Source organism: Schistocerca gregaria, chromosome 3 (assembly GCF_023897955.1).
Source record: "Schistocerca gregaria isolate iqSchGreg1 chromosome 3, iqSchGreg1.2, whole genome shotgun sequence".
NCBI lineage: Eukaryota > Metazoa > Arthropoda > Insecta > Orthoptera > Acrididae > Schistocerca > Schistocerca gregaria.
This window is the reverse complement of record NC_064922.1, coordinates 841,909,416-841,923,159: the sequence shown is the minus strand read 5'-3', so window position 1 is coordinate 841,923,159 and position 13,744 is coordinate 841,909,416. Positions and strand designations below refer to the sequence as shown.

Genomic DNA, 13,744 nt, shown 5'->3' with positions numbered 1-13,744 from the left:
TAAAAAACAGTAGACATATGAGTAAAAAACACGGAGCCGTTCACAGGTGTAGTAAAATAAATTTCCAAGAACGTCTATCGAAGTCGCGAGTTCCAAACGATACATATCGAATTTGCGATCGTAAATCGATCATGCAACTCTGGTGGCGCACGTTATGAGTATGTTTACGATGCTCACTACAGCAAGGACAAAAGAAGAGCATTACAAAAATAATTGCAATTGCAAAGGAGACGTTTTACCTTACTCGTCGTCGGTGTTGTCGTCATGTTACAGTCCATTACGGTGGTCTGGATGGATAATTTTGAATAGTCGAAACATGTATTCTTCCTGATACTCGTTCGTTTCCCGCCCTGTCCGCAATGAGACTGTTAACAGCATTTCAGCTTTGAAACTGTTCTTACGAAACTTTTATACACTTCGCACCATCACACTCTACACAGTCCCTTCTTCCATCGTCTGGTAGTACTCCATATTCGCGGTAAAAAGAAAAACAATATTCTACGCTGGATAAACATGGAATTAGATTTTTCCATGTGAGAGAACCCGCTGAAGAAACATCAAGAACACCAGATACCCCACTCTTTAGCTACATAAATCGTCTGGCTTTCACTAGCAACTTACAAATCACAAATAATTCACGGAGGTATGTCATTCAAAGCAACTACAGGAACAACGGAAAACAGATAAAAGTGAAGATCACAAATAATTGATCACGACGCTCGCCACAGGAATCGCACGATCGATTTACAATTGCACATTCGATATGTATCGTTTCGACCCAGCGACTTCGCTAGGCAATCATTCTTGAAAATTACCCGAACACTGATGACTGAAATGACAAATGTGAACGATGGAGCGTGGGCGGTGAAATACTAATGCACTAACACGACGCCACACACAAAGAACCAATGGCGATGATCTCTGGCGCTCGAATGTTCACTGTACGCGTACGAGTCAGCGATACCAGTTAAAAGCACGGTCATAACAAGCGTGAAAATAACTATGTCCAGAGCGAGTATCCACGAGAGAGGGTCCAGTCCTCGTAGCACAGTATACAATCGGCAGCACACTACGTATACGGACCCTGAATCTATGGTGACGGATGAAATGTTACGTGGTAGCGGCCTTTACATAGCTGCACGTCGTTCAGGCTGACGTCGTTGGGGCTGATGTTTTGTGCCGACAGCGCCACCAAGGTCAAATTAAACTCTCTGTATACGATTATTCGTGTTTGCACCTAATGGTCCTTTCACAACCCCAAGTTTGCAAGATAATGCGTTTGTTTTAAAGACTGACGACCCATGCTGATGTTGTGCACATATAAATACAAAATAACCTATATGATGTTGCTGTTAATTGTGACGACAGTAGTGTACACAGATTAGATTAGATTAGATTAGATTAATACTTGTTCCATAGATCATGAATACGACACTTCGTAATGATGTGGAACGTGTCAGGTTAATAAAAGATGTCTGTACAAGAAATTACATTACACAAAATATTGCATGACACTAATGATTAATTTTTTTTTTTACTTACTTACTTTATATCTAAAAATTCAGCCAATGAGTAGAAGGAGTTGTCATCTAGAAATTCTTTTAATTTATTTTTAAATGTTAGTTGGCTATCTGTCAGGCTTTTGATGCTGTTTGGTAGGTGCCCAAAGACTTTTGTGGCAGCATAATTTACCCCTTTCTGTGCCAAAGTCAGATTTAACCCTGCATAGTGAAGATCATCCTTTCTCCTGGTGTTATAGGTATGCACACTGCTATTACTTTTGAATTGGGTTGGATTATTATCAACAAATTTCATAAGGGAATATATATACTGTGAGGTTACTGTGAGGATCCCTAGATCCTTAAATAGATGTCTGCAGGATGACCGTGGGTGGGCTCCAGCAATTATTCTGATTACACGTTTTTGTGCAATGAATACTTTTCTACTCAACGATGAATTACCCCAGAATATGATGCCATACGAAAGCAGTGAATGAAAGTAGGCATAGTAAGCTAATTTACTGAGATTCTTATCACCAAAATTTGCAATAACCCTAATAGCATACGTAGCTGAACTCAGACGTTTCAGCAGACCATCAATGTGTTGCTTCCAGTTTAACCTCTCATCAATGGACACACCTAAAAATTTTGAAAATTCTACCTTAGCTACAGACTTCTGTTCAAATTCTATATTTATTACTGGAGTTTTGCCATTTACTGTACGGAACTGTATATACTGTGTTTTATCAAAATTTAAGGAGAGTCCGTTTGCTGAGAACCACTTAATAATTTTGTGAAAAACATCATTTACAATTACATCACTTAGTTCTTGGTTTTTGGATGTTATTACTATACTTGTATCATCAGCAAAAAGAACTAACTTTGCATCTTCATCAATGTGGAATGGTAAGTCATTAATGTATATCAAGAACAGTAAAGGACCTAAGACCGAACCCTGTGGGACCCCGTGCTTGATAGCACCCCAGTTTGAGGAATCAGCTGTTTTAACATTACATGAACCACTTATTTCAACTTTCTGCATTCTTCCAGTTAAGTATGAATTAAACCATTTGTGCACTGCCCCACTCAAACCATAATGATTTAGCTTATCTAAAAGAATTCCATGATTTACACAATCAAAGGCCTTTGAGAGATCACAAAAAATACCAATGGGTGATGTCCTGTTATTCAGAGCATTTAATATTTGATCAGTGAAAGCATATATAGCATTTTCTGTTGAAAAGCCTTTCTGAAAACCAAACTGACATTTTGTTAGTACTTTATTTTTACAAATATGGGAGGCTACTCTTGAATACATTACTTTCTCAAAAATTTTTGATAGAGCTGTCAGAAGAGAGATTGGGCGGTAGTTGTTGACATCCGACATATCCCCCTTTTTATGCAATGGTTTTACAATGGCATATTTCAGTCTATCAGGGAAAACACCCTGCTCCAAAGAGCTATTACATACGTGGCTGAGAATTCTACTTATCTGTGGGGAACAAGCTTTAAGTACTTTGCTGGAAATGCCATCAATTCCGTAAGAGCTTTTACTTTTCAGTGAGTTTATTATTTTACTGATTTCAGAGGGAGAGGTTGGTGGAATTACAGCTGTTTCAAACTGTGCAGGTATGGCCTCTTCTATTAATAGCCTTGCCTCTTCTAGTGAAGATCTAGATCCTATTTTCTCCACAACATTTAAAAAATGATTATTCAAAATATTTTCAATTTCTGATTGTTTGTTAGTGCACTTGTCATTCAATTTTATTGCACTAAAGTCTTCCTGTGCTCTTGGTTGCCCTGTTTCCCTTTCAATAATATTCCAAATTGCTTTAATTTTATTATCAGAGTTACTGATCTCAGACATGATACACATGCTTCTGGACTTTTTAATAACTTTTCTTAGTACCGCACAATAGTTTTTATAATATTGAACAATTTCGGGGTCAGTACTCCATCTTGCTGTTAGATACAGTTCTCTTTTGCGATTGCCAAGGAGCACAAAAATGTCTGCGGCTGGGCGGAGTCGATCCTGCGACCCTTTCAATACGAATCCGTTCTCTTATCGCTATTTTTTTTTTTTTTAATATTTAGTTGTAGCGGACGTCTCTTGACATCCACTGAAGTTCGCTGTTGCTGATCCTTTTATTTTTTTTTATTACAGTGACACTGAGTCGAACACACATCATATCAAAATTCCTTTTATTTCCTAAACGCTTGACCATCTGAAGTTCCAACTCGGCACACTTTCATGTTTCACCACGCCCTACATGTACCATGAATTTGGACGAATTCGGCGATGACGAGTAGGCGTCCTCCCCTTTTGAGTGCGGTAAAACTGGCATGGGCAAAAGTAAAACGACTGTTAAGGGAGCGCAACATTACAGGGGAAATGTCCAAGGACGTGTCAAATTGCTGGTGAATCTCTTCTGTCGGTAACTACTGGTGACTGCAGGAAGGTCCAAGCACTGGAAGAAGATTACTGGAGGTGCGACAGTGTCGTCAGACTCAAAATAGACGGAATCATTAGCAGTATGGGTACAGCTGAATCGGACAGTGTCAACGATAATCTATCATGCTCAGATGAGTAACACAATAAGACTGATTCTGAATATTTAGTATATCTTATGTAAATAAAACATGTTCAAAATTTTACTCATTCTGTTTTTACTGCCGGAATGTAAGTTTTACTACTAGTTCTTTTTAATTTCGAATTGTCTATAAGAGCTGATACAGAATTATTACTAACAAGTGGCAACATTCATCGTGAAATTATCAGTTTCGATTTCACGACACTTGTAAACTTTTATTATATCGTGGACGCGCATTACCTAGCACTCGGCAGCTGTTACAGCAGCAGCTAGTAGATGGCATTGACAGCGCCACTTGGAACAGAAAATTAATTGTATGTCTACGTAAGTGTGTTGCTAGCACAGCTTGACGTGAACACGGTTTATTACCCTCCCCCCCAAAGAGGGAGCCGGCGCTACTTTCGGTGACCACTGTCATTGATTGAAGCTAACAGCACAAAGTACCACTGCGATGCAACACCTAATGTTGTAAAAGCACCAGCATGGCGACGGTGGCTCCACATTACCACACACGCGTACCTACTTCACAAACTACAATTAACATTCATGGTTTTACTGGCAGTCGCAGAAAGGCCGCTTAGTCTAAATAACGGACTTGAGCAATATTACTGTCAAGCTTGGAGACTTGGTTCTAACCATGCAGAATCATTACATAGACATCCATAACCATCACACACAAAATGAAAATGATTATGGTACGGTATCATACTGAAAGAAATCGGCTCAAATTAACTGACAAAAAGCCTGTAAAAATAGGACGCTTTCAATACAAATGTCTGCTAAACTATGTAAGATAATAAAAACATGTCTGTTTTCAAAATTAAACTGTCACTTGATTAAAGCTTGTACTACGGTGTTAAAGAATACATTGAAGCTAAAAATTAATGTAATGTTTCCTGTGTAAATATGGAGACATATAAAACTTTTCAGAAAGCATAAAGTGACTTTAATCCTTGGTAATTCTCTGTGTACATCAATACTTTTTTTATAGGCTGTGGTTTAGAGGGTATTGTCGAAGAAATCAGCCATTTTACTGATATCTGCATATAGCTGTGTAATTTTGATACTTGTAATTACGTGTAAGTTTCAAACTTCATACAAACATGACGCGGCCAGTACCACCATACAGAATGGTCCATGGACATAAATAAATTAAAGCACTAATTCAGCCTCCCCAACGCCAAGCGTCATTTTCGTAACATTTCGGCTACCAACGGCCGCGTTCGGCGCAACTGGTAGGCAGGGCGGAAATCACCGTCCGATTCGTTCAACGCAATTGCAGGTATCGCTGCAAGGTTCAAAAAATGGTTCAAACGGCTCTGAGCACTATGGGACTTAACATCTATGGTCATCAGTCCCCTAGAACTTAGAACTAAACCTAACTAACCTAAGGACAACACACAACACTCAGCCATCACGAGGCAGAGAAAATCCGTGACCCCGCCGGGAATCGAACCCAGGCGCGGGAAGCGAGAACGCTACCGCACGACCACGAGATGCGGGCTCGCTGCAAGGGAATTCGAGTTGTAGGCCAGAAAACTGCGGTCTAGGTATGTGTCGACCGAAAGAATCGATACCATTTACTGCCGGCACAGTGTCAAACTACACGAAGTGTAATTAGTGGCACAACTTGCGTGAAACTGAAAGAAATATGACACCTACGTGGACGTATTAGGAATTGCGTTAAAGCTGTATTTTAATTTGCCAAATGTTTCATGTTTATTTCTTAAAAGCATGCTTTTCTTAAAGCGGGAATCGTTAAAAGTGGGGAGAACTAACATTGTTCTCATGAGACTTTCGTCAGGACCAAAGGAAATATTCATTAAAAGCAGGATTTCTTTAAAATCGGGTTTGTGAATTTGAAGTTTTACTGTACTATTAGAGAGACTCCGTGGCGGTTTTCTCCTAATATACAAAGCACTGTAATCTAAAAGTGTGAGTAGATTGGTACTAATCATAACTTGTTTCTAGCATGGTTTACAGAAGCAGCATACAGTTGCTGCTTGTCAGTCTTAAAGCATAATGTGACTCTGACTCATTCCACATCTATCTGTTGCTGAAGCCAAAAAATACTGAGGTGTCTTGAACAAAATCACCTCAGTACCAACTAATTCTGAAAACGCCTGTCAAGCAGCATGCAACTCGCAATCTCCTCACAATGCATCTTGAAAGCTACGGATAAAGGCAGTCAGATGGATGATGTATTTCTTATCTTTGAGAAAGCATTTGATTCTGTACCATACCAACACTTATTAATGAAAGTATGGTCATATGAGGTATGAAATGAAGGTTGGACTAGACTCAGTGTTTCTTGCTAGGGAGGAGGCAGTATTTTATGATAGATGTAGAATCATTGACAAATGGAGAAGTAACCTCAGGCATGTTCATATTGCATACTAAAGACCTGGCAGACAATAGTGTTAGTAACATGACTGTCTTCAGACGATGCAGTTATCTTGACTGTGAGTGGTGTGTCAGTGGTAAATCTAGGCATCCTGTACAAGGTGGACAGGAACCAGAGAAGACTCAGGGTACTGTACCGATCTCTCTATATCCAACAAGTTTCAGGTGCTTTCTCTCACTGAAACTGAATCAGTGGGACTCACCTGTTTGGGGAAACCTGTTTTGTCTGGCGTCATGAGAAGGTAAATTTTCAACTCAGGAGAACTGCCCCAATTTAATCCTTGTACGATTGGAAAAATGAATTAAACAAGTTACCAGAGTCAGTGGTGTTAGAAACAGCTGAAATCATTAAAATTTAACAAATCTCCAGACCCAGATGGAATCTCTGTCAGATTCTATACTGAATTTGCAGCTGAGTTTGCCCCTCTTCTAAGTATAATCTATTGTAGATCCCTCAAACAAAAAACCGTGCCCAGTTCTTGGAAAAGGCACAGGTCACACCCGTCTACAAGAATTGTAGTGGAAGTGATCCATAAACTACTGTCCAATATCCTTAACATCAATTTGTTGTAGAATCTTAGAACATAATGAGGTGTCTTGAAGAGAATAACCTCTTCAATGCCAACCAGCGTGGATTTTGAAAACATTGATTATGTGAAATCCAATTCGCAGTTTCCCACATCACATACTGGAAGCTTTTTATTAGGGCAATCGGGTAGATACAGTATTTCTTTATCTCCGAAAAGCATTTGCGCCAGCAACAGATCTATGCTTATTGTCAAAAGTATGATCATGTGAGGTATCAAGTGAAATTTATGATTGAATTCAGGACTCTTTGGTAGGGAGGACACAGAACGTTACCCTGAATGGAGAGCCATTTCCAGATGTAGGACTAACTTCTGCTGTGCCCCAGGGAAATGTGATGGGACTCTCGCTGTTTATGCGGTATATTAATGACCTTGCAGACAATATTAATGGTAAAATCATGCTCTTTGCGAATGATGCAGTTATCTATAATGAAGTACTATCTGAAAGGATCTGCATAAATATTCAATCAGGTCAAGACAAGATTTCAATGCGGTGCAGAGATTGGCAACGTGCTGTAAATGTTCAGAAATGTGAAATTGTGCACTTCACAAAACAAAACAAAAATGTAGTATCCCGTAACTGTAATATTGATGAGTCACTGTTGTAATCAGCCAACTAATATGAATACCTGGGTGTAACGTGGAAGGGTGAGGCAGGTTTGGTCGTGGGTAAAGCAGGTGGTAGACTTCGGTTTATTGGTAGAATACTGGAGAAGTGCAATTAGTCTACAAAAGGAGATTGCTTACAAGTCACTCATGCAACATGTTCTAGAATATTGCTCAAGTGTGTGGGACCCATACCAGATAGGGCTAACAGGGAATATTGAACATATACAGAGAAGGGCAGCATGTATGGTCACAGGTTTGTTTAATCCATGGGAGAGTGTCACAGACAAGATGTGAATTATCCTGAGAAAGTCTATTAACAAAGTTTCAAGAACCAGCTTTAAATAATTACTCTAGGAATATACATATTGCTCATATAAAAATCATGAAGATAAGATTAGAAAAATTAGTGCACGCACAAAGGCATTCAAACAATCATTCTTACTGTGCTCTATACATGAATAGAGCAGGAAAAAACCCTAATAAATAGTACAATATGACACACCCTCTGCCATCCACCTCACAGTGATTTGCAGGGTAGATGTAGATGTAGATATACTGGAGTACTATCTGAAAAATGATGTGAAAGTATCGAGTAAGACCTTGAATAAGATTTTCATGTTGCAAAGTCTGGAAACTTACTTAAAATGTTCTGAAATGTGAAAGTATGGCATTTACAACATGTGAAACATTGTGTCCTATGACTATAATGCCAAAGAATCTCTACTGGAATAGGCTAACTCATACAAATACCTGAAAGTAACAATTTATAGCAGTATGAACTATAATGATCAGGCAAAATGCAAACAGTCTACAAAGGAAATTTGTCATAAAACCATTAGCAACTCATTCTAGAATATTGTTGAAGTATGCAGCACTCATACCAAATAACAGTGATGATGTACTGACAAGGGGAAGGCCTCAGAGACGGCCAACTGATTCAGCTCAGATTTGGCAGGTTGCTTGTGCACAACTTAAAACGAAGGACTCTAAGATATTTTGGGTCAACACCCCCAAGTTTTTGAGAAAATCACCCCTAAAGGTTTTGACGAGCAATGGACACAAAATTGGTGGGATCTACAGATAATTGTAAATAGAGCACTTTTGGTCGTCAGGTATGGTGTTTGAAAACGCATACTTTTCCAGAAATCGAGGTAAGAAACTTTTACAACTGACACGTCTCTACCCACATGGTTAACGCCTATCACCGACAGCGCCGATAGCGCAACGGTCAAGGTAACTGGCTGGGAATCTGAAAACCTGGGTTTGAATCTTGAAGAAACCTAGCGAATGTAATTCTTCTCGTTTGTATTTTTCCATATCTCAGTTGATAGAGATAGGAGGGTTAATAAGGTAAGTTAATCAATAAGGAATGATAATAATAAAGTAGGCAAACTAACTTCCCAAACGCCGTGAGTTAGTAAAGTATTAAACTTTTAAGCCTTGTTACATGAAAACAACTCTGAGTAAAAGGGCTGCAACTTCCTGATGAGGGATCACAGATAGCCAACCGTGCGATGCTTGTTTACAGCGAGGCACGGGATAGAATGCACGTGGAGAGAGTTGAGTTATGTTGTCCCGGTTGCCTCTTCATCATATCATATGGAAGGAACAGTGTAGCTGTCGAATGATTGCGTTCATTAGATGCTCTTGGTGCCATGAGTATATTTGTTTCGAATGTTTATATGACAAGTACTATCCATCTAGTTGTTCGAAGAAAAATGAGGACACGTAACAGTGACTGGAAGAGCCATTGTAAAGTGACCTGGAGTAACATTTTAGTTGTTTACATTCCCAAGAGGTTGGAGAAATTTATTTGCCTACCTTATTCCTTGTTGATTTACTTACCTTATTACACCTCCTATCCCTATCAATTGAGATATGGAGAAATACAAACCAAAAGAATAACATCCACTACGTTTCTTCGAGATTCGCAGCCACTTACCTTGGCCGTTGCGCTGTCGGTGCTGTCGGCGAAAAACATTGACCATGTGGGTACAGAAGTGGCAGTTGTAAAAATTTCTTACCTCGATTTCTGGAAAAGTATGCATTTTCAGACCCCATACCTAGTGATGAAAAATGCTCTATTTACAATTACCTATCGATTCCGCCAACTTTGAGTCGATCGTTCGTCATAACCTTTAGGGGTGATTTTCTCAATATGCGGGGGTGTTGACCCAAAATATCTTAGATTCTTTCGTTTTAGGTTGTACACAAGCGACCTGCCAAATCTGGGCCGAATCGGTGGCTGTGTCTGAGGCCTTCCCCTTGTGAGTGTATACAAAAAAGAGCAGCAGAGATGGTACTGGGTTTGTTTGACACATGGGAGAGCATCACAGAAATCATGAACTGGCTGAAAAACAGTGCCAATTTTTCTACAAAAGCCTTCTTATATTTGCACAACCATTATTAAATGAGTAATCTAGAAATATACTACAGCCTCCCACATATCCTGTAGGGACCACAATAGCGAACTATAGCATGCGTAGTCATTTAAAGTCATTCTTCCTGCACTTCACTGTGAAAGGAGTGGGAAGGAACCATAATATGTGGTACAATAGGAAGTCCCCTATGGCATGCACTTCACAGTATCTAGTTACATGTTGTTCAAGGCTTTCCTTCATCAAGGGAGTTATGGAAAACAATGTGTGAATGAATGACTTACAGTATCATGCATATTTATTTTCTCCATCAAAATCCATATGTGTATTACTAAATGACTAACTGACTGCAGGGTCACATGGCCCACATTGCAGGTTGCCTATCTAACAGCTTCCAGAGGCAACAAAAATTTGATTTTCAATACTTCATATAATTATTAGCCGAATTTAAAAATTAGAATGGTGTCATAATCTGTTTATTAAGAGCTATACGCTAACATTCAGTGTTTCTCTCTGTAAGACAAGTGTTGCATTTAGAAACTATGTACACAGCTCAAGGCAACACAATTCACCACATCCAAATACCCAGACTACATTCATCCAGTATTTGAGAATGAGAGCACTTAGTGGCTTCATACAAACTCTACACATAATTTCACACATTTATAAAACTTTTTCTCACTGACACCCCATACAAAATGTTGAAAGGGAATAAGTTTATTACTTACTACATTTTCACTGTTCATGCAGTAAAACAAGTGCATCAGGCATGACGTTTTAATTTATTACTTCTTTTCCACTAACTCTATTTGCAACACATTTTGCATGCAGTACTTACATATGCCACTGAATACACCTGCAAAATTATATCTTTGCGTGAGACATAACATATGTTATGAAATTTATCCCACTGGGAGGTGAGGTGGTCAGTTCCTGTTTCCTAGAACATGGTCGGCCACTGAAGGATCCATGACCGTACCCCCTCTTACTCTTTCTTGCCGGACTGAAACCGACATGCACACATCTTTCTTCAGGTCACCAAAGCTGTGAAAATAACATGAATATGACGAAAGAACCGGGCTGTACAGGATGTTGCCATGTTTCCCAACCAAATGCTGAAGCATAGCCTTCAATCCCGTTCATGCTCCGGGAACTCTATGAGCAGAGGGACCCTGCAGCCGAAAGAGAAGGTCACCATAACTTTACTGAAACTGTTGGAAATAGCTTTGGATTTCTTTGGCACTGCTGACTGCCATTTGCCCTCGGGCTGTCAGAAAGCTGGTGAACAGAATCATTGTTTGCCCACCCCCACACTGCCAGTCAGATGAAGGTTATGCTTCAGTGATTTGTTTGGGAAACACTGCAACATCTTTTGTATGACCCAGAGCTTCCATGGTGTGATTTTTACATCTTTGGCGATCCCAAAGAAAGACATGTGGACATCAGTTTCCGTCAGATGAGGAAGTGCAAGAGTTGGTGCAGTTGTGGATCCATCAGTGGCCATTCACAAACCAGAAATAAATTGTTTGATCTCCCAGTGAGATAACTGTCTTGACATGTATGGTGCTTACTTTTGAATGGAACCATTCCATGATCCAATTGTGGCGGGTGTTTGCTTTTCATTTGACTGCCCCTCATAGTTCAACAGACATGTCATAAACATTGAGATACCTGAAAAACTAGCTTTTGCTTAAAACACAGTGCAAATTACCCACACTATTACTCACCTAATGTTTGACAATGAGAGCACTTAGTGACTCCCAACAAACTTTATAACTAATTACAAGCCTTTTCGCCCTCATACGCTTAAGGTCAAATATTTGACACATTAACTCATTTGTAAGTTTAAGCTGTTTTATACATGGAAGTTTGGTTCTTTAAAGAATCGAGGACTAAGAAATTAAAGATCATACCACTGGCTGAATTAAATTTTAAATCTGTTCATATAAGTGTCATACTACCTTCCTGATTACTTAACTACCTTCTCTTTAAGGGTAAGAAACATCCAAATTTCTCAACAATTGAATTAACCTTTCAGCAGTCTGAAATTAGAATTTTGCACCTCACATTATACCATTTATTTCTGCATTCACCTTACATGTATTTATTAATTGAAGGGTGTGGCTGATCATTCTTACTTGTGCCACTTTTGAGCATGATAATTCATCAAAATACTTCTGTAAAATCAAACAAGAAGTAGTTTTTCTTTCATATTGTATATTTGCTTTACTTATAAGTTTAGAACATTGTATCTTCAGTAGCTACCACTACAATTTAATTGCTGCCTAGCACATAAAACCATATTCAACATGAGTATGATTATTTACTTTGTGCAGTAGTATATTCACTTGGTGATTATAACTTTGATTCCTTAAACAACAGGTGGTTTACAATGGAGAACATATTCAACAGCGAATGAAGAACCAAAATTACCTCCTTGTGATTTTAAGCCACAGCCATACAAGGTAATACAAAACTGTCTCAGATGCAGTGTATTTATTACTGACTAGTCTACAGATTTACTTTTTAATACCAACACTGTTTTAGTCTGTAGTGTAAACTTTTTTTTCACTTTGCTCTTGTAAATGGAGCTGGAAATTTTTAACAGATGAAAATAAGAATAATGAACACAACTTTATATGATTTTTCATGATGTTTCGTATCATATTATAGGTTGTTAATTTTATGGAATAACTTTTTAAGGATAGGTTGGTGACAATGGACGACATTTTTACGACAGAAGAAGCCAGTCATAATTTTATGAACAAATTTGTCATTACGGCAGATTTACACAATATGAATGAAAAATAAAAACCACAAAGGAATTTATCATTTAACAAAAAAATAAATTGTACTAAACAACATTTAATATAGAGATTTTACTGGAATAACATTCACTTGAAAAGGGTGTAGGATCATGAATCATTTTACAAAATGTTTTTATCGCTCAGAATGTAGATTCTGTTCTTTGGTGCCCGAGTAGATTATTTGCAACCATATTATCAAAAGGGCAAATCTTAGAAGTCTCTCAAGTGAGTAAGAATAAAAGTCAGAATTACTGTGAAACATTTGGGTTTAGTTGGTTGTGTGTTGCAACTGCTAGTAATACATTACATTTGCCTTTTATATCTGCTGATGAGGGAGTTGTTCTGATGATATGCAGCACATAATATCTTTGTGGAAGTTAGTGTCTTGCATTCATAAGTGTGTAGTACACTTCTTTCTCTCAAGAATGTTGTGCATAAGTGGAACACAATGCATCCTCATTATAATGTTTGAAGATGTGATACTGCTGATGCTGCTGGTAGGCCAGCAATACATGATAATGACAACTTGTCTGAAGATATTGGAGGAAAGCTTTCCTCTGTAAGTAGCGGGGTTGGGGTTATTGTGGATGATGGCTTTGCCATCTCTACTACTGAGTCATCCAAAAACAAAAGGCGAGTTATGGTGGGCTGACACTTGGTGTGCACATGCATGCTGATGGGGTGACTGTGCGTTCCTTTCATTCTGTGGTTATATCTTGAAGTGAAATGCTATGGAGGTGCCTGTGTTTAATGTGGAACCATGCTATCCCTGATAGCATATACACTAATACATACACTGTCCCGAGCACTGCATTGCAGTGTGCCCTGTCCAATGCTTGTGCCATCTGCATCCAAAATATCGAGATTAGT

General features: G+C 38.7%; 1 protein-coding gene across 2 annotated transcripts in view; it reads left to right on the top strand.

Moving 5' to 3' along the window:
* Positions 1-13,744, top strand: part of LOC126354727 (alanine--glyoxylate aminotransferase 2, mitochondrial-like) — a 197,789-nt gene that overhangs the window by 57,052 nt on the left and 126,993 nt on the right. The window contains exons 1-2 of one of the 2 annotated variants that reach the window (XM_050004583.1): positions 5,664-5,939; positions 12,450-12,532. In XM_050004583.1, coding sequence (XP_049860540.1) covers positions 5,825-5,939; positions 12,450-12,532 — 198 coding nt within the window. In that variant the 5' untranslated portion in view covers positions 5,664-5,824. Of the gene's footprint in view, positions 1-5,663; positions 5,940-12,449; positions 12,533-13,744 lie in introns of those variants that run through there. The other variant, XM_050004584.1, reaches the window with a different exon arrangement.